Source organism: Gasterosteus aculeatus, chromosome 13, assembly GCF_964276395.1.
Source record: "Gasterosteus aculeatus chromosome 13, fGasAcu3.hap1.1, whole genome shotgun sequence".
In the NCBI taxonomy this organism is placed as follows: Eukaryota; Metazoa; Chordata; class Actinopteri; order Perciformes; family Gasterosteidae; genus Gasterosteus; species Gasterosteus aculeatus.
Window position 1 is genome coordinate 16650217 of NC_135701.1, and position 21118 is coordinate 16671334.

The window sequence follows — 21118 nt, forward strand, 5'->3', positions numbered from 1 at the left end:
TGAAAGTGGCATTGGTAAGACAAAATGTAAAAAAGGCTGACTGCCTGTTTGTGCCCAAATTACCCTTTTTAAGTAGACATGTGCACCTTGGGCCAAAGCACTGCATGAACTGCTTCATCAAAATGTTGTAGGATGCGCTATTGAACCAACTTGCCACTCTGAAGCGTTGAAAACCCACAAGCTAACAAAATATAGGACTTTAAACGAGTGTTTCATGTTTGTTTCAATTTCAAGCATTTGAAGCCCCCAAAATTGTCTTTGTTTTTCATGGTGAAAAATGTCATGAGAAAAAAAAAGTGAAAATATATTGGGTGAAAAAATGTAATCAGAAAGAGTCAAAATAAATTAGTTCAGGTTCTAAAACAATTCAAATCGTAAAGTAGATTTTATTTAACTGCATAAATGGAGTACATGGCCTGCACCAGTTGGTGGGGCTACTGCGTCACTACCGTTGGCCAACCGCCACAAAATATGAAGAAAGAAGAAGAAATGAAAGTCATTTCGTACTGTGATTGGACAGAAAGATCACGCGGTTTATGTCGTCATACCCGGCAGAATGACATGTTTATTTTTGCTAACATTTCAGGTAAGTCGACCTAATTTTTCAAGGCTGGTAAGGGTTTTGTGAATGTATTCTTTTATACGAAACGGTTCGTCCGTTTGTTAAAGTTCAAGAAACTAAGGTCTTGCTAGGGTCAGACTTTAGCCGAAGCTCTACCTCTGTTTTAAGTGTATACAACTTATTAAATACCGTTAACCAACATGTAACGTTAACGTTATGTGTCCTTGTTTATCAAAGAATGAACTGTGTTTTTGTATAGCTGCATCTAATTTTATATAATGGGGTTTCTGCGTAAAGTTGATAAAATTAACTTTTTGGGGTAAAATCGTTTGTTTTTAATCTGTATTAAATAATTGGTCCCGGCGGTTTGAGTGAAGGCTTTAATTCAGCTGTAGATCAATGCGCTTTAGTAGGTGTATACATAATATACATATTGAGTTTCTTACATTCTGTCAATGTAGTACAGGAAGTAGTTTAACCTACAGCTCCTTTGTGTCCCTGTCCAGGAGTCCAGAGTGACGCTTACTCACCTACTGTTCTGTCAGGTCTCATATTTCAGTCAGTCAGCTGTGGATTTACTGCTTTTTCAATGTGTTTTCAGGTATCTTAATGCCAAGTGGACTCAAACACTGGCTGGACCACAATGGCGTCCTACTTTGACGAACACAACTGTGAGCCCACCAACCCGGAGGAGCAGTATCGTCAGAATGCGCTGCTGGAGCTGGCCAGGTAAGGAGCAACGCACCAATACCAGGCCGGTTTCCCGTCGGTCGTCGGTCTCCAGTGTTGGGATCGATTGGTGTTTGTGTGCAGGTCTCTGATGCAGGGCTTGGACTTAATTGATTCCGGGGCGTTCGACTTGTCCGACTGGGACCACCGTCTCCCTCCGCCGGCCGCCAAAACCGCTGTCCAGACCCTCACCGTGGTCATCATTTCTCCAGAGCAAGCAGGTGACCGAAATGCTTCACCAGAATCTCTGCCTCTCTTACGTCATAGCAGTCAATACATTACATTACATGTCATTTAGCTGACGCTTTTATCCAAAGCGACTTACAATAAGTGCATCATGTCAATCATGTTTCACGGATATTGAGTGCTGGCCGAGGGAGAGATCATGCTTAGAGACTGTCTGAGAGAAAGGAGGGAGGATTTAATTGTGGTTGTTTTTAAACCAAAAGATAAAGGTCTCAAGTGTCCGGTGTGTTTGCTGGAGTTCGAGGAAGAAGAGAGCGTTCGAGAAATGCCTTGCAAACATCTTTTCCACTCTGGATGTATCCTGCCCTGGCTGGGAAAGGTAAAGCTGACAAATGCATCATTAACAAGTACATTTGACATCTACGTTATGGTTGGAGTGGCTCCTTAAAATTCCTCATGAATCTTTTGCATGTTTTGAAACGTAGACGAACTCCTGTCCGCTGTGCCGGCTTGAATTACCAACTGACAATCAAGAGTATGAGGAGTTTAAAAAAGACAAGGTGAGTGTGGAAATACGCTTGGGACAGAATGCGTCGGCCCCTGGTTGAATATTGTTTTCTGTCCCCGTAGGAGAGAAGAAAACAGAGGGAGCACCGGCTGGAAGACCTACATGGAAGCATGTACACATGACTTAACGGTGCCGCCGTCCACGAGTGGCACGGGGACATTTTACAGGAAATTATGAGAGACATCACAGTTTTAAGTAATTGCAAAATGCTGCATTCCGGCCATTTCAAGCATGCAGATGGAAAACCTCACGTAGGCCTCATATCTGTAGTAATGCTCAGAAGTATAACAGACAATTGTCCGGTTCTTTGGATTCATTTGAAATGGCATGAATGCATCATGTTCTTTTTCTATGTAGTTAGGACAAAAACATTTTAAGACAAGTATGCTGGTGACCCTGAAGCATTTCTCTTTTTATTCCATTTTGATTCAAATCTGCAATCTTTAAACACACAAAAAACATCTGCCGGGCTGTATTTGTCAAATTAATTTGGTTTGTTTGAACAAAGGAATATATTTTATTCACTGACCCTTTCTCATCTTTTTTTTTTTTTTACCCCCCCCCCCCCCCCCCCCAAAAAAAATAATCTAATACACTTCGAAAGAGTATTATTTTTAAAGTGCACTGCAGGGATGGAATACAGTGATCCCTCGCCACTTCGCGGTTCACTTATCGCGGATTCGCTATTTCGCGGATTTTCATATTGCATTTTTTTTTTTTTTGGTGCATTGTGCTCTGCATTCTGATTCGCTAAAAACTCACTCCCGAGCCGTTCATTACAGTTCTCCAACGTAATCGATGGTGGCATGTCGGTGTACAAGGATCTTTTTGCAAAGAAGAAAAAAGAGCGACAACAGCTGCCTATCACTATGTTCTTCTCCCGAACAAACACACCTGCACCGCGGGCTTCAGAAGAAGAGAACACTGCAGAGCGCAGTCAGGATGCAGCGGCCCAGTCTGAAGAGCAGTGAAACGGCCTACACGCGAGCCACTGTATTTGTATACATGTAATAGTTGCTAATTGTAAAAAAAAAAAAAGTTTTCTATTTCGCGGATTTCACTTATCGCGGGTCATTTTCGGAACGTAACCCCCGCGATAAACGAGGGATTACTGTATTAATAATACAAGCTTACATATATTGCATCAGAACACCACGGCCTCATCGTCGCACAGTAAACGTGGTCTTCAAGCCGAGGTTCAAACCCTGAAGACGGCTGAGTGGTACCCGTCCTCACGCAGAGTAAACTTCCCTTTGCCCTTTAACTCGTCCCGTGATGTTTGAGGAGACGACGACTCCTTCTGGCCCTGACAGAGGAGCAATTAATAACATAACCAGTAAGCTGTAGGCGGTTTTGGATGTTTCTACATCACATGCAGAGTTCTACACTACAGCAAGAGCCTGTTTGCTATTTGTGCGCGTGGTGAGACACAATATTAACCCTTCAACCTTGATTACTCAACTTTACAAGGTGGGATTACAAGCAGCAGTGTATGTATAGATGCAAGTTAGCCATTCTTGATGTTGAATTCCAAAAGTTGTTTCTATTTGTGTTTCAAGTAAATAGACCAATATTTATATATGCAGTATCGGTCACAAGTTAGACACACTGTCTTGTTTGAATTGAATGACCAAATGTGTTCAAACTTTTGACTGGTACTGTATATTTTTTATGAATATAGATGTATACACACACACACAACCTCCCAAAGACTAACCTCAGCTTTATTAACTTGAAGATACCAATACTATTCCACTACTATTCTGTCAATATAACATGTACTGCATGACCATGATCATTTTGCGTCCGTTTTAAGCAGCAATCTAGTGATCACTTTGTTGTGTATAAGGACACAGAGGTAACAACTCATGCAAAACCTCAAATCATTCATCATCTTTTTGTAATATTTCAATATACATCTGTCAAACGAAAATACATAAAGGATTAATTGAATTACTTAAGACCAATCTTACACGTTTACAGAATATAATAAAGGGGAGAAATCATCTGTGTTGACTTGCTTCATACAGTTTTATAGACATTGTTTCTGTCCTGGGTGGTGGTTAGCACTGTCGCCTCACAGCAACAAGGTCCTGGGTTCGACTCCGCCCAGTGGCCTTTCTGTGTGGAGGCTGCATGTTCTCCCCGTGTCTGCGTGGGTTCTCTCCGGGTTCTCCGGCTTCCTCCCACAGTCCAAAGACATGCTCTGGGGATCAGGTTAATTGGGGACTCTAAATTGCCCGTAGGTGTGTGAATGTGAGAGTGTGAGAGTGAGAATCGCCCTGCGATTGGCTGGCGACCAATCCAAGGTGTACCCTGTCTATCCAGCCCCCCCCCGCGACCCTGTGTGCAGGATAAGCGGTTTGACAATGGATGGATGGATGGATGTTTCTGTCCTACTGAGCTATGGGGATGAGGCTGGAACAACGCGCATGCATATACATCTGCAGCGGACACACAGTCTGCAGTCTGTCTGCAGCACCCAATACACACCATTGTGATGTCTATTGTCTAGTGACGTTCACATTCACCTCTCTGTGCACTCTGAATAAAACTTTCCAAAGAGCTGCAGAGAATTCCTCCCGTTGCCTCACACTTAACAGCAAAACCGTTCTCTAAACTAATCAGGTTTCCATGGGTATCAAATGATTGTTGGCAATGAGCACATTAAGTTTATTCAGGTGTGAAATGGTGTAAAAAAATAAGGCTATCTTATCTAAAAAGGGAAATTTATCTGTGGTTTTCAACTACTTGTTTCGGCTGTATTCCGCTCTGTTGACATCATTGATGTTATATTAGGACTCTCTTGTCTAAGCCTTCGTTTCAGATTTGAATGTGTGCGTTGGACCAAAGGATCTGCACTTCGTCTCAATAGGAAAGGTAAATATTGGAAAATGTGTGAATCAATAATAAACTGATCTGGGAAAAAAAAATTGGGGTAATAACTACCAAAAGACTTAACCAGAGCTTAGTACTATAGTACGATACTATTTCACACTGTCTACATGTATAAGCATGATGTCATGCCTCGCTTCTTTGGGAAGGAACTTACAGGTGATGTCGTCCAAAGGGAAACAGAGACAGACTTTGTGATTCAAGAACAATCCACACAAAACATATAACTTACCATTTTTATTTCATATTTGAATATAAATCTCTGTCAAATGAAAATAACTAAATGATAGACAAATTGTACATATTTACAGAATTTATAAAACGAAACTAAATCTGTGTCTTGTTTTGGGGTATTCCATTCTTTGACACATTTTAAAATTGAGGAATTGTGTATAATACCTTTTTTAGACATTGTTTCCGTGTTGCTGTAAAGAGTTCAAGATGTGTACAGGTCAGCTTTTCGTAACATTGGATGCTTCCCCCAACCACGATTACCAAATGAAAGCTTACTTGAGTGTACATTGACAGAAAAGGAAAAACATGTAAAATCTACCTTAACAGTTTGGTAAAGATGGTATTATGGAACAGATACATCCGACCCTGATGTGAGGCCTCATACAAGCTGCCGTTTGTAGTCACACCGTGTGACGTAGTTACAGTTTGGTGAGATAGGCTACAACATGATAAGAATAAATGAACATGTTCCCCTGGCACAGTACGAGGGATATAAGGCTTATCAATTCATACAACTAATGCGACGCACACAAAACCAATAAACTCTAGTGAATTAGTCTTTTTTTGGCAAGATTTGCAGAGCAAGACAGACTCGCTGCAGTCCCAGAAATAATAGCAAGTTAAATAATTGGCACAAAAAGTAAAGAAAACTGACGTGACGTATGATTGCGCAGCTCGTGTAACAGCAGATCCACGGTCCTGTGGAAACGCAGATACTTACAGAGACTGTGGATCGCTGAGCTGCCGTCATATAAAACACTTTTCAGACCGTCGAAGATGGGAAACATGTTGGAACTCTAGCTTTTCCTTCAGAACATCAGACCCACAAACGATAAAAGAGGTAGGTGATGGGACCTTTTTGAAAACGTGTATTGCTGGCATCCTGTGGTTAGACAGTTCAAAATGTATCAACACTACCCGGAAGGCCGGACACCGGGGGGCACCGGGGGGCACGGAGCTGCTCACACAGGAAAAACAGTCAGATTATTCCGCTTACGTTTGAGCAGTGGTAGTTTGTGGCAGTCTTGGTTATTCACAATTGTAAATATCACTTCAAGAGCAATTGGCAACAGGAAATCATACACAACCTTAATAAATAACATACTCTACTCTCAGTCTACAACCGGTGTGGTACTATGCGTCCGTAACACTGCATAGACACTTTTAAAACGCCATGAAGTTTATCGCACAAGGTCTACAAGCGGCATATTCGTCCTCACCTCATCCTCAAAACTAAAATAAGGCTTCCAAGGGTCCAGCCTGGAATCAAATCAGTGTGTGGGCAAGAACTACGTTACTTTGGAAATACGTTAGTCGGATTACGTTTACCTTCACATCTACTCCTTTTACTAACACATGTAGGTCACTTAATATGTTTTGGCGTAACAAAAAAAAACAAAAGAAAAGAAAGAAAAGCCCTGTGTTCAACTTCAACACATCAAAAAAGGCAATTTTCACTGCAGCAGAGTGGAACATCTCAGATGATTGATGGCATTATTGCACCAGACTCAACAGTCAATTAAATAAAAAGATAGCCTGAAATGTAAATGACACAAATAAACTCATGGGACGTGTTGGATGATAACGGAATGACATCAAAGCAGAACAGAGTGATTGAGATGCACGCCGTCCGAGTCCTTCCAACAGAGAACGGCTATAGTTCTTTATGCAGCAAACCTGCACTCCCACACATGAGTGACATGAGAATGGTCTCAAGAATCACGGTGGCTCAAGATACATGTATACAGTTTGTAAAACAATGTTAAAAATACCATCGATATTTGCATTCAAAATCATCTGTGCAACCAATTAAATTGTTGAGTGAAATGAATGATTTTTCTCATTTGACAGACTGATATTAAAAAAAGGCCATATGCTTACAGCCTGTAAAACATACAGAACTGTTGTTCTCAAACATTCAACATTTTGTACTTACTTTGCAAAGTCAAAACTCAATCCTAAATTGTTATCCTCTCATCCAAAAACATTGCCGTGCAGAGAGAAGCAAAAGGCCAAAACAGGTGGGCCACGCTGAGCGTTGGGTGGTCCATGAAGGAGGGTCTGGGACACAAACCACTGTGGGCTCACCAGTGATCACCAGTCAGAAAAAACTGACGGCCATCGTCAGTGTCGCCCAAATCAGCAGCCATCTTGGAAAACGTTCATGGCTCCGGTGCTCCCGCTGGCTCCACCCGCTCAACCACCACTGAAAGGGATTTGACTGCAGTGGCTTGCGGCAACATTGAAATCAAAAGGGATAGTCGAGCATTGCAGATGGGAAAACCTGGTGTTGGTTCGATGGTTAAACATACCAGGACTTCTGCTCCTCCTCGGATGTCCCGTGTTCGCCCGTGATGGACCTCTGCAGACCGTTGGCCAGCAATGCAGAGCTACAACATGGCGATGCTCTCTGGCGTACAGTTGAGGTGTGTGGACGTGCTGCTTCCCCCGGGGGACTTGAGGCCCTTAGTCGCCCCACCCATTGTCGAGCCTCGGGCCCCGGGGCCCATGAGAACCCCTGAACCGATGTGGTGACTCTGCTGCAGGCCCACCATCAGGGTCTCGCTGGTGACGGTGCCAAACTCGTAGGTGAAGGTGCCGTAGAAAACCAAGATGTCCACCGTGAAGACCCACTCGCAGATGGCTGCGGCGTGCTGCAGGACAAAGCTCTCGTGGATGAAGAAGATGCCGCCTGGAAGGAGGGCAAGTTAAGGGCAACGAACGGGTCTCACAAGCGATCCAGGGAAGAGAGAATACAAAATGGCATTAGCTTTGTCTAGACGAATCCATTATACAAGGATAAGTTATGAACACATCACAGCGTGGCAGATTTGAACTCATTATCATGGTTGAAATTGAATTTGGCTTTGCAGCTCAATAAAACAGATGGGTTTAAATAATGAGATAGCAGACATAGAGGATTATTTTCGGACTCCGAACCCAAACTGTCCTCATCATTGCCACGAGACAAAAGAGGAGATGGCATAACAAATGAAGGTTCGAGGAGGAAACGCTGTTACCTTGGATACCACCAAGACGAAAACATCGGCATCCCAATAGTTAAATAAGATTACAGGAGAGAGGAGCGATAAAAGGAAGACCAGACAAATGTTGTTATGGACAAACATCTTAATCCGGGCAGGACTTTCCCACAGCTACTGAAGTAAAAAATAAGATGTCTCTCCAATGTCTTTATTGGGTGACACGACCGGATTGGGCGGTGAGTCCAGTGATCTCAGGACAATAATGGCCTGTAACAAGGTGGAGGATTACCAAGACCTTTCCTTCACTATGAACTGCATCGTTTAAATGAAGAAAAACATGTTCAAACAAAACAAAACTCTTGCCGACATCTCGGCTCAGAGTCGTTTCAGTGTGCAAGGATCAACAATATTGGGACCTTAGATCCAGGTGGCCTAATTTGAAGTTACAAATGGCATTTAGTTACAACTGTGTACAACTTTTTATGTCAAAATGTCTCCTGAAGAAAAAAAAAAACACCTATAAAAATTGCATGAAGGTACAACATACAGCACATGACTATTTGTGCACAGCAGGGGGGCGCTAGTGAGTGAAGGATACTAAGGACGAGGGACACCATGGCTCCCAGTGTAAGAGCAACTCGGAAATGGGCCATCCAGTAGTCAAGGGCAGTCACAGCCACCCGGTAGGTGAGCACACACTGCAGGCACACGAACAGCAGCCCCGCTGGAAATGCCACTCCAGCACCCACATAGTGGAGAGATTTGGCGTGATCCACCTGACAAGCACAACGTTACAGTCAGGGGGGTCGTTTCTACCCGTCTGATGTAAGAAGAAAAAACAACAAAAAAGGAGGAGAAAGGAGAAGCAAGCGGTGACGTAAATGTGAATGAAGATCCTTAATATTCACCTGGAAGTTTCCCACCATGAGCAGACCCAAAGCATTGGTGCAGCCGGACACCAGAGCGCTGGTGTTGATCCAACATCGGTGGCTGTGTTCGATCAACTGGGCGTAGCGCAGAAGGCACACCATCACCACTGCAAGACACAGCAATCCACCACACAAAATGTCATCACCGCTTTTACAACACGTATTAATTGTGAGGTCACTGCGACAACGACCTGTGATCACCACGCTCTCATCAGGAGACATTTGTGCAACAGTTGAAGAAGAAAATGAATAATGAAGAAGGAAGGGGATGGAGAAGACTTGAGGTCACAGTGATCTCGATCATGGACCCCCCCCCGACTAAATCTTAAGAGTTTCCCTCTGGGCGTTCCTGACGAATGTAAATGTAATATGAACAAGCTGCAAACACAATGCCGCTGGCAGAGAGGCATAAAGATGCAGTAGTAGAGTATGTGAGGAGACATTTTTACAAAATGTTAGAGCACAACATAAAAAGTCACAGCTCATCATAGCTCAAAATCTGTCAACAAGAGCTGTTGACATCTCAGGTTGCATGAGGGTGGATTTTTGACAACATTTCTTCCCATTTCCCCATTTCCATTCACTCTTTAAAAACCATAAAGTAGTAACACCAAACGCAGTAAAACACGGTTAAGTTAAGTTATACAATAGTGAGAGTGAAAATGTTGCTGAGAATAGATGGAATAACAAACAATATATATATAGAAATAAATATGCAATGAAACATAACAGATGGGGAGAAATGTCAATTCACACCCAAAAGAAAAGATAATGTGAAAAAATATATTGATGGTGAAAACAGAAGAAGCGCATCAATTAAAGCAGGAAGGTGATCTGGGGAAGCGCTGAGAGGTGAAAACACAAGCGAGGGGGGAGGGGGAGCAAAGGTGGAAGACCACGCAGAAGGGAGGCCGGAGGGGGGAAGTGGAAGGAAAGTCGCATTCATTATTGATTAGAGAGCACAAGGCTATTTCAGGCCCATCCAAAGCTCTCGGAGGTTAGAGGCTGGTGTCTGTGGGCACGCTGGATTAATAGAACCTACAGAATGGATCAAGTCCTTCTCACAGCTGTACTGATGGAAGAGCAGGAGGCAGCGCTTTTATTTAGTGCATAATCCCCAATTGTACATTGCATATAGAATAACCAGTTATAACCAGATAATTGTGTCAATTATCAGTCCTCCTTCTGCATCATATTTGTTGTTGGTTCTTTTTAGTCATGGGATTAGGAATAATTCCACATTGTGGAAATAAAAATGCTCATTTTCCTTCTTGCTGTGAGCTAGATGAAGACACAGATGCCATGCCGATATGTCTGTACAATAAATATGAAGCTGCACCCAGGAGGGAGGTAGCCGAGCATGACAAAAAGACTACAAACAGCGAGGGGAAGTGCCTTAGAAGCACCATTGGTGCTGGGGGAAGAGAATATTTGGACTAAATCCTTTTGAGGCACCAATTTATGCATGAAAAGTATAACTCCAAACATTTTACATTGGTATTATTTTATGTTGATTATCTTATAATTATACTACTGTACTTTATATGCTGCTTTTTTATTTAGATTTCAATAAATTTAGGATGGCTCCAGCGTTATATTTGCACTCGCTATAGGGGCATCTCGCATTGTTGTCCGGTGACCCCGCCGGAGACACAAAACACAGCCAGTCGAGATACATCGAGTTGTTAAGCTGAAGAAAGAACTCCGGCACACACATTATGTCTTTTAATGGACTATCTGTGTGCGTGCGGTTCGAACGAGGTCTTACCCATGAATGCTCCAACGTTGCCGATCAAGCTGAACAGGCAACTTTCAGGAGGGAAGGAGCCACATTTACTGTAGCAAATGGAGACAAAACATTATTTCATTATTAAAAGTTAGGAAAATAACCTACACCTACTTCATTCTCTGCACGGCCACAGAACAAAGTACCTTTACCATTTGTTTCAAGACATAAAGCCTTGTAGGTTAAAATGTATAGAAATAAACAAAGATTATGCTTACACACCTGCGAATGTCAAAGACTCAGATTTCCCGTCTGGATGCACAACTTAAATGTAGACGAGGTCTTTCCTCTATATAAACCGAAAGTACACTCGCCAGTCTCACTGTGCCTTCTCCTACAGTGCTTTTGGATTTGCCCTCGGTTAGAGGCTTATTTGCAGGCTAAACCGACCCCGTCTAGGGGTCGTCGTGGCGCAGGGGTTAGAGAAGGTGTGCTGGGAAGCACAAGGTTGGTGGTTTGATTCCAGGCTGCCCCAGGCTGCCCCATGTCGAAGTGTCCCTGAGCAAGACACCCAACCCCTAATTGCTCCCCGGGCAAAAATGTGAAAAAGCCATGGGTTTAAAGTGTAATGTAAGTCGCTTTGGATAAAAGCATCTGCTAAATGACCTGTAATGTCTTTGCACACAACAAGATGCCAATTCAGGCTGCGGGGGGGGGTTTTAGCTTTTGCATAGCGCCTAGACAGAGAGCGGAGGAACGGTGGAACAGCAGACCTGATGAGGGGGATGTCCTGGATGGTACAGCAGGTCTTGGGGAAGCCCGGCCGGTGCGTCTCTTCTGTGCACGTTACATTGTAAGACCTGGAGCAGTGAGACAACACGTTCTGTTCATTCCCTGCTGTGCCCACACTCAGAAGAGAAAATATGATATCAGGAGTCTTGTGCACGTTTCCTCCATTAACAAGAAGGAAATCACTCACCAGTTCTCCACAGGACAAACATGGTGATTCATCACGGCCATCGCGTACCTGTAGGGCAAAGAACACACCACAACTGAGAGCAAGTCATAGCAAAGGCCAAACACAGCGATGGAATCTCTAATGATACGGGGGACGGCGATATCAACAAATAAAATATTAAACTGGGCTTCAGAAAAAAGGGAATTCGGCACGAGAGGATTCTCACTGGAGCATGTGTATATACTCAAATAGTATCGACACATTTCGGTCTGTGGGTAGTTTGGGACGCCCAGTGGCACAACCCAATAACCGAGCACGCTGATGTACACCGGATGATGTTCACGCGTGGCGTTTGCAGTAGACACAGCAGAGCGTTACTGTAACTCACACTATCCATATTCCTGTGATGGAGAAGGCAGACAGGCTGACAGGCAGGACGATCCAGGCAGTCATTGGGCTGGCAGTGAGCTGGCTTTGTCCCAAGCATGGGGTGAGAGGGGGGGCTTAGGGCTGGAGTGGCGACACGACAGGGGGGACCAGGTAGGGGGTGGGTGGGGTAGTGTGGGGTGATAAGACACAGGGAAACACACAGGGGGGGGACATGAGAGGAAAAAAGGGGAATTGGAACAGCTCTTCTGCTCCACGGGGCCCTGCAGCCGGCAGCAACCTGGAAGCAGAGAGGGGGGGGGGATACATGGTTAAATATATGGACAAATAGACGTTCAATAAAACCACTGTGACATCCATTATGCTCCAGGAGTTACATTGCACTGAGGGTTTAAAAACAATTGTTTATTGTGTCTAATTTAGAGCTGAAGAAATGTATTGATTAGTTGCCAAATATTAAATTATTCTCAGATTCAATCATTTTTTAGGACGTAGTCCTTTTGGAGAGCATCTTTCACAATTTTCTGACATTTTAAACAATTATGATTCATTGATGACAACAGAGGTGAACACAATTCTGTAGACTATGCAGAAGTTAGATTTCGCTTTTCTGCTGCTTCCCACTGGCGATGTATACGAGCAGATGAGTTGGTCTGTCTTTAAGATCTGATTTAAGAAACAAAATCGTATTTGCATTCATTATGAACATGATCAAAGACCGACTGCCTCACATCATATCTCTCTAAGGTTGACAGCGAGCTCACACCACTAAGTGGTCTATACGTTTACCACTAAGAACATGGCAGAAGCATTTCCACATCTGCCAAATGTTGGTAATAAAGAATGAATGTGTTTTATAGAATATGAATCTATGAATCATCATCTCATGAATCATATTTTAAAAACTGAAACTGGTGTTTGTTCTAGATGGTTTAGAGAGCTCAAACATGATTTGAACAAAATGTTCCAAAAATAAGCCTTGGTTTGTGCTTCCCCGTTTCATTGGGACATTACTCGACATCACACAGGTACCTCTTGAAGAGAAATGAACGGAATCATGAAGCTGTGAAAGGTGGCGGGGCAAAGTGTGACCTTGTGAGACCGAGGACTCAGCCGAGGACGCCACGTATCACTTTACAGTGGACACTCGTCACAAGCGCGTCTTCTCCTCGGACAGTGAACAGGACAAACTCCTCTTGAACTAATCCAAATGACAGAGGGAAGGCTGGAACTCAAATGTATCATTTCATTTGCTTTGCTTTCCTTTGAATTAGTCCTTTGGGGAATTCTGCGTTGGTGATTTTGTTCATTTCTCATAACTTCTATCAGATATTTTACACATGGTTTTCAGTCGCTAACTGGCTCGGTATCAGCAAGCTCATGTGATCCCATCCACTTCCTGTGTTATTATTTTAAAATGTTTTACCATTTCATATTACAATGCACACGCAGTTCAAACCAGGCATTGACAAAATGGGAAGAGTCTCATTTCTGTAAACCCAGACCTCAATTATTACAATAGAGCAGCAACTGGTGATCAATCCGTAGATGACGTTTATGCCAACTATTTACATGATATATTCATTGTTTAGAGGCAATTCTCAAAAGAATATTTTTTAAATCATTTGTATCTATTTAGTTTCAGTGTATTAAATGTGGATCCATTTTCCCTCGGTCTTCTATGATAACAAACAGAATGGACCTTGGTTTTAAAATATCTGTGAGACTATTTTTAAACACGTACCCTTGTGCTCTAGGAATTGGTGAGGGATGCATGCACTTCTATACTGGTGACAACATCCTGGTAGGACTTGTTCTTTAGAGTCATAGAGATGTTCTTTGTTTACTCTAAACAGAATGACCTGTTTAGTGGGTAATAAATAACTTGCATGGATGTACATTATGTCAGACATATTTTGGTAATAAATGTTCCTGATTTTAAGTTTTTTTTTAATTGTTATCATCATAAAAGAAACATTATTTTAACATTACAAAAAACTCACACACTCAAACTAACTAGTAATAACAGAAAATAGCAGCAATGGGTCAATTTATCAATAACCAGTGAAAGTTCACAATGCCGTTCAAGTTACAGCTCAAGTTGGACAGGTATTCATAATTAAAACTAAAACCCTGGACACTTAATTACTGAGTAATCATTGACAGACGCAAGTGTGTGTTTATGTATATGTAACGTTATGGGTGGCCATAACACCCCCAACCCCCGCAGCCATTCACAAGGAAATATCGGTAAAACTCGGTAAAACTGTGACAATGTAATAAACAGTGAATAAATGATGTTCAGCTATCGGCAGTGGACTACTGCAGACGAACAGACCGGGAAGCATCACTGAGTTCGGCAGCCTGCGCTAAAGAGCCGGTTAACGGCACCGTTAGCCTCGTTAGCTTCAACCTAGCTAGCTTGTTAGCTTGCACTTTACCAGTTGTCTTGACTTGCCAGCATCTTGATTTCCGCTAACCTAAATGATAGGCTGCTAGACAGAAGTCAGTTAGAGGACAAGCAAACTGTTCCCGATGGAGTAGTTAGTACAGAAAGGGCAATGTACACCTACCTTCAACCTGCTATGCCCCACCGCAGACCTGAACAACCTTGGTTTCCCTTTAAAACCAGCGATTTCTTATCAGACGAGCCTAGCGGCATAAGTAACGTCCGGTTGTGAATTTCAGTATAAGACAGAGTGTAACAGACTGTAAGAATGTCTTTTTGAAAAGTATTCCAAAAAAAATGTTTCATTATAAAAAACTCATTCTGTTCATGGAATTATTTTAATGTAACAGTGGAAACATATAACATATATATTCATATAACGGAATATATTTTGCATGAAGTATTCACACACAAAACAATTGATACCTTGGAAGAGTCCCATCCTTGAATATATGCACCCAGAAAATAATATAGATGCACACGTTTTTGGTGCCAGCTGAATAAAAGTCACTTAGATGTCAGTTGAATTTACAGTTTCACTACGTGATGAACGTGGTTTATTTTTATATGATTTCTTTATTTATAAATAGGAGGCTTTTATTTTCGCACAACCCCCCTTATTCTGGTGTAACTAACAGGCTTGGTGTGCGATGCCTCTATTGCTGATCACAATTTCCATTGATGGTGAGCTGGTGATGTTTCATTTATAATACATATAATACATAAGAGGGACATGGTTACACATGTTTCTCTTCTGAAGATGACATGTGTGTAGGACAACATATCTGGAATATAAAATGTTACACAAGTACAATTAGGCAGTAATTAGCTCCTCCACACATGATTCCCACCCACACGAAACAGCTGTCCAATCACAGCTTGAGCTGCTCTTAGGTTAGACTTCATGAGGTAGAAAACAAATTAAGACTCAGACAAACTATAATTAGTGAATAAATGGAATAATAAAAAGTAAGATGTAAATGCATTTGAAAAAAATGTTTATCTTGCAGCCGGTATCAGCTGGTTGCAGATCACCATTTCTGGTCATGTGGGGCTGTTAATCAGCAGGCCAATAATCTGATACCATTAAGAGGATTCAGTTGCGAGCAAAGTTTTGTTTCCTATACCATCTGGTCATGTCCCTGTTAGAATCAGAATCATAAAAATGTATTTGCCACGTATATTGGACATTGGGGGAAATTGTCATGGTGGGTGGAACATACATGGCATTGAACAAAGGAGAATAATTTACAGTAATAGAGTATAAAATAAAATATAAAAAACGAATAAAAAACGGAAGTGCACAGGTAAACAGATAACAATAGACACAAGTGTGTGATGGTGTCAAGTGTATTTGAAAGTGTCTTAGTGTGTTCAAACAGAGTCAGTCAGTGGGGGAGCCGGTCTCTGTCGATGAGCCTGACCGCCGACGGGAAGAAACTGTTTGTGTGACTCGAGGTCTTGGTCCTGATGAACCCAGCCTCCTGCCTGTCGGTGAACATAATGTTTTTAATTAATTTAATTTAATTTAATTAGTACTCATATAAAAACTCACTTCAACTTCTGCAGAACGCTGCACCCCTTCCAAATTAGGAAGTGGTCTGCTGCTTAAAACCTTTTTCCTCCTTTAAGTCCATCCTACCCTCCAATATCTGCATTTTAAATCATTGCTCAATAACCAACATAAACAACCCATTGTAAATGATAAAAAAAGGACAGTTGACACTTTTATTAAGTTTGCAGAGGATTTTGTAAAAACAAATCATCAAAGAAGAATTCTCAAGCAAAACAATAGATAGAAAACACACATGGATATTTTGCAATGGGACTTAATGTTTGCATTCATAAATAAATATGCCCAGAACAGTACGGATACTGGGTCTGTTCTGTCTTAAAATTACCCAAATTTGATCTCAACTTGCATCAACTTGCATCATGTAACCTATCAAATAATAAGAGATGAATTCATGATGGTTACTTGTAAATGAATATACTTATATACACTTGTAAAGATATGCCACGCAGCCAACCTCATGTCAGCAGGCAGCTCAGCTGGGGATAATGGTATTTAGATTTCCTGTAAGCACGCGGATCCTCTCAGTCAGCAACATTAATGAGGCCATCAGGCATCCTGCTCACGTCCTGCATACTTAGGTAAAGGGGGGTATTAGACAACAGTATTGCTGGCTGCTCTGAGCGCTTGGTCTTTTGTGTAGGTGGGGGATCGTCATGGGGAGCAACAGCAAGATGACAAACTTGTGGAATAGGAGGCAAAGTCTCTTCCCAAACTACAAAGTAGCAGATTCAGACATTATTCGAAGACCCTCGGAGATTGCTTATCCATTGGCCAAGGAGAGCTGCGTGAAGACATGGAACTCCATGCAGGAGCTGAGCAGGGACATCTACGACATTTATGCAGAGTATGAAGATGAAGAGGACGACTATGCTTCGAACGTCCTCCTCAAGCAGAACTTTCCCTCTAAGAAGAACTACATGATCAACATAAATGTAGGGGGGAAGCCCTACCAGATAGCCTACAAGACGGCCGCCAAGTATCCCAAGACTAGAATAGGGCGGCTGGCCACATTCACGGACCACAACCGGAAGCTGGACCTTTGCGATGACTACACCGTGACAAACAATGAGTACTTCTTTGACAGGGACCCAGATGTCTTCCACAGCATCTTCAACTTCTACAGGACTGGCGTGCTGTGGATCAAGGATGAGCTGTGCCCCCGTAACTTCCTGGAGGAGATCAATTACTGGGGCGTGAGAATCAAGAACACCAACCGCTGCTGCCGCATCTCTTTTGAGGAGAGGCAGGACGAGCTGAACGAGCAGCTGAAGATCCAGCGGGAGCTGGAGGCAGAGGTGGAGATCGAGGAGAACGAGGAGCTCTTTCACGACATGTTCCTGGGTCAGCAACGCAGGGCCATTTGGAACCTGATGGAGAAGCCGTTTTCGTCGGTAAAAGCCAAGCTGATGGCGGTGGCCTCCAGCATGTTTGTCCTGGTCTCCCTGGTGTCCATGACCCTCAACACAGTAGAGGAGATGCAATACCTAACTCCGAAAGGTCAGCTCAGCGGTAAGACGTACTGGGAGTACGTGGAGTCCATCTGCATCGCTTTCTTCACGATGGAGTACCTGCTCCGTCTGGCGTCCACTCCTGACCTCAAATCCTTCAGCAGGAGTGTGCTCAACACCGTGGACCTGATCGCCATCCTGCCCCAGTACGTGCAGGCCGTCCTGGAGATCTTTGACAACAAGGAAAACTACATGAAGCACGAGGCCGACATGCAGGCGGTGGGGCAGGTGGGACAGCTGGGCCAGGTGTTGCGGATCATGAGACTGATGCGAATCTTTCGTATCTTGAAACTGGCGCGACACTCCACAGGCCTGCGGGCGTTCGGCTTCACTCTGCGTCAATGCTACCAGCAAGTGGGCTGCCTCTTCCTCTTCATCGCCATGGGCATCTTCAGCTTCTCCGCCATGGTGTACACCGTGGAGCATGACATGCCACAGACGAACTTCACCAGCATTCCGCATGCATGGTGGTGGGCAGCAGTAAGTGCAGCGATGGGCGGACAGACAGTAGAGTGGAAGAAATATGGAAAGCAAACATCAAAAAACTTAAATAAATCACTTAGTAACAGACCTAAGTAACCTAATTCATCAAAGCGTAAGGAAGAGCCCCGTCTTTGAGTTACTTTAATGGTGACAGTCGCTCAATAGTGGTGTTTATCGTTGATGTTATTAGATCACATTGCAGCACTTCTTTACAAAACCCAATGAGGGCAGGTTTACTGCAGGATGTCTCACATACGCATTGGTATGTGTAACTTTTACCAACATATTGTATATTTACTAATAAATAATAATTATTCATGGCCAACGGTCAGTTTCAAAAGCTGGAATAACCTGGTGAATGTTTTATGTTTAGATATTTGATGGATTTATGTCCAATTGCCACAAATGAACCCATCTTTGAGTCATTGGTTCTGGGTCCAATCTCCTGCTGTCCCAAAACTTTAGTCACGGGTTGAGACGGCAGCAGGGCCTCTCACTAACAGTAACACTCCTGCAGAGAGAAGTGGAAAACGTTTTTAAAAAGGCTTTAGGGCCAGCTTAATATTGATTCCCCAAGATGAAATTGTAAGATTTCTAGAATTAAAAAAACAGATCTAATTGAAATTGAGGCGCATGAAAAAAGAACAACAACAGTTGTTTGGTTGAGTTGATTTTCATGAAGGGAGAAGGCCTGATAATGTGACATCAAAACTAAACATAATACAAATGTTTCTAACATTGTAAACTTGACTAAGTAGACTAAGTATACAAAGTTGTTTTTTTTGTATTTGCCTGTGTCACTACGTTAAGAAGACATTATTGGCGATGTCCTGCCTTTGAAATAATTCCTGCTACCTAAACCTTGCTGTGTAATACAGACCCACGGCAATGCTTTTTATAAAGGTGCCAAAGGTCCCAATCGACGACATGGATCAGCACAGGTCTACTAAACGAGACACAGAATGAAGCTGCTGGTGTTTCTCCATCACAACTGACTGCTCTCCTTCCCCCTTTGCAGGTCAGCATCTCCACGGTGGGCTACGGAGACATTTACCCAGAGACGATACTGGGCCGTCTCTTTGCGTTCATCTGCATCTCGTTTGGAATCATCCTCAACGGTCTCCCCATATCCATCCTTTTCAATAAGTTCTCAGACTATTACGCTAAACTCAAGTCCAATCAGTACACGTCCTCCGTGAAGAACAGAGGGATGGTGAGATTTTCCAAGAGGACAGTGAGTAAGTTCAACAACTGTTTTGGAAGTCCCCAATGTCCCGCACATTGATTTGATATGTGACTCTTTATGAATAAATAACTGTAAAACTGTTCAAACCAGATTGTACGTTATAGGGGACAAATAGGTGGAACAAGGACAAAAGTTGTGGGTTCAATTCCAGGTAGGGGTGCATCTAGACACGTATTTAGCAGCTTTTGTGGTTTATCTTGTTAAAATATACTGTCAAGAAAAATGTAGGGAAACCTGTTCAAAATGATGCAACACACAACACAGAATGTTTCCATTTGATGTTCTTCTTTTTTCCCTATGGTTTGTGGCTTCAGTGAAGTTGGAACGTGCTTATTTTTTATATTGTCAACAATATATTGGATCATACTTTTCTAATTATGTCTTGGGCACTAGAGATTGAATGAATAAAGCTTGTATTATTAACATAGCAGCTCTCAAGTCACTGCCTTCTGATAAACACTGTGCTATTATTAAACTCTGTACTGCTCCTGAAAACCGTCTCCTCATTGACTAAAAACTACGCCTTCACATTTACTGCTTCTAAACTGAGTGGTGTTTATAATATATTGTCAAAAAAACATAAACAAGAAACTGACAATACAGACAACGCCACAAACTACAGTGTCCCAAATCTGCTGAATCAACACACCGAGACTGCAAAACAGATGATTTTATGACTGAATGGTATCCCCAAGTTAAGGTCTGGCAAGGTTTTTTATTACTCTCCATTCAGCAAGGTGAACCTTAATGAACTTAATACTTTTTTGGTGAACAGTCAAGATATCAAAGATGCTTCCTGTCCGACCATATTGGATTTTAGTATTGAAACATAATAATGACCGGAGAGACAATTGTCTGTATACAAGCTTTTAAAGAATATTTTAATGGGAAACACACAGAAATATATATATTACATTTTTTAAATCTCTCTCATATATATATATATATATATATATATATATATATATATATATACATATATATATATATATATATATATATATATAAAACAATTAAAAACAATGTTTTAAAAATATTTTACACACAAATAAATAAAAATCATATTTCTATATTGTGCACCTACACAACAACATATTTTAAAATAGATGAGAACATTTTATTTTCTTATGATTGTGGCAAAAAAAAAAGTTATCATCCAGCCTATTGTACGTTTGAATCGCTCCTGAGGTTGATGTTCCCTCCGGCAGACGGCAGCACGAGTCCTGTGGCGTCTCTCCTCTGCTGGTAAAGTGACCTCTGCTGCTCGCTGTTAGCCTGCTCCAAAACTATGGCTCCTCCTGTCGCAGTGTCGCCTCTGATCAAGGTTTGTGTTACGGTTCACATCGTGTAAAGAGGCAACTCGTGTTTGACCGTGAATTACCTTTGTAATCGTAGCTTTTACCTTCACAGAGCACGCTAGCCTGCTAGCCGTTAGCCGGGATGTATGCTAGCGCGCAGCTAACGTCCACGCTAGTTTTAAACGCTCAATCTCACTAAAACAACATCTGCGCTGCATTAACGCTTTGGGAATGTCGTTGAATGTTATTCTTTGCTGCTAACGTTACGTGCATGGATTGAAGTGTACCCCCATCATCATCATCATCATTGACAATGCTAATTGCTAAGAAAGCCGAAGTATAACTCGCACTGGTTGTTATAAATAGAAATGTCCTTGGATGTAATGAACATTAATCCTCT

The 21118-nt window shown here is 42.3% G+C and overlaps 4 protein-coding genes across 4 annotated transcripts in view; 3 read left to right on the forward strand and 1 right to left on the reverse strand.

Moving 5' to 3' along the window:
- The window catches only part of LOC120830835 (uncharacterized), a 192074-nt gene that overhangs the window by 49996 nt on the left and 120960 nt on the right, over positions 1–21118 (forward strand). The gene's annotated exons all lie outside the window — the stretch shown is intronic.
- On the forward strand, positions 458–4051 carry rnf181 (ring finger protein 181). The gene is made up of 6 exons (XM_040195002.2): positions 458–586; positions 1164–1291; positions 1376–1512; positions 1741–1856; positions 1963–2037; positions 2108–4051. The coding sequence occupies exons 2-6, from the start codon at positions 1206–1208 to the stop codon at positions 2165–2167; spliced, it is 474 nt and encodes a 157-aa protein (XP_040050936.1). The 5' UTR covers positions 458–586; positions 1164–1205; the 3' UTR covers positions 2168–4051.
- Positions 5163–14837, reverse strand: LOC120830390 (transmembrane protein 150A). Its single transcript, XM_040195001.2, has 8 exons — positions 14732–14837; positions 12160–12438; positions 11793–11840; positions 11587–11673; positions 10856–10923; positions 9067–9194; positions 8757–8934; positions 5163–7866 (listed from the first exon to the last, which is right to left on the reverse strand). Exons 2-8 carry the CDS (start codon positions 12222–12224, stop codon positions 7565–7567), a joined length of 876 nt encoding a protein of 291 aa, XP_040050935.1. The 5' UTR covers positions 12225–12438; positions 14732–14837; the 3' UTR covers positions 5163–7564.
- Positions 16707–19911, forward strand: LOC120831390 (potassium voltage-gated channel subfamily V member 2). Its single transcript, XM_040196815.2, has 2 exons — positions 16707–18171; positions 19193–19911. The coding sequence occupies exons 1-2, from the start codon at positions 16837–16839 to the stop codon at positions 19457–19459; spliced, it is 1602 nt and encodes a 533-aa protein (XP_040052749.1). The 5' UTR covers positions 16707–16836; the 3' UTR covers positions 19460–19911.

Excerpts from the sequence above, each read along its gene's own strand:
- rnf181 (XM_040195002.2), top strand. The coding sequence starts at position 1,206 with ATGGCGTCCTACTTTGACGAACACAACTGTGAGCCCACCAACCCGGAG. Across the intron at positions 1,857-1,962 it reads TCCTGCCCTGGCTGGGAAAG|ACGAACTCCTGTCCGCTGTG; the intron begins GTAAAGCTGACA and ends TTTGAAACGTAG. Across the intron at positions 2,038-2,107 it reads AGGAGTTTAAAAAAGACAAG|GAGAGAAGAAAACAGAGGGA; the intron begins GTGAGTGTGGAA and ends CTGTCCCCGTAG.
- LOC120830390 (XM_040195001.2), bottom strand. The coding sequence starts at position 12,224 with ATGACTGCCTGGATCGTCCTGCCTGTCAGCCTGTCTGCCTTCTCCATC. Across the intron at positions 8,935-9,066 it reads TCATGGTGGGAAACTTCCAG|GTGGATCACGCCAAATCTCT; the intron begins GTGAATATTAAG and ends TGTGCTTGTCAG. Across the intron at positions 7,867-8,756 it reads CATGGTGTCCCTCGTCCTTA|GCGGCATCTTCTTCATCCAC; the intron begins GTATCCTTCACT and ends CCCTCCTTCCAG.
- LOC120831390 (XM_040196815.2), top strand. The coding sequence starts at position 16,837 with ATGGGGAGCAACAGCAAGATGACAAACTTGTGGAATAGGAGGCAAAGT. Across the intron at positions 18,172-19,192 it reads ATGCATGGTGGTGGGCAGCA|GTCAGCATCTCCACGGTGGG; the intron begins GTAAGTGCAGCG and ends CCCCCTTTGCAG.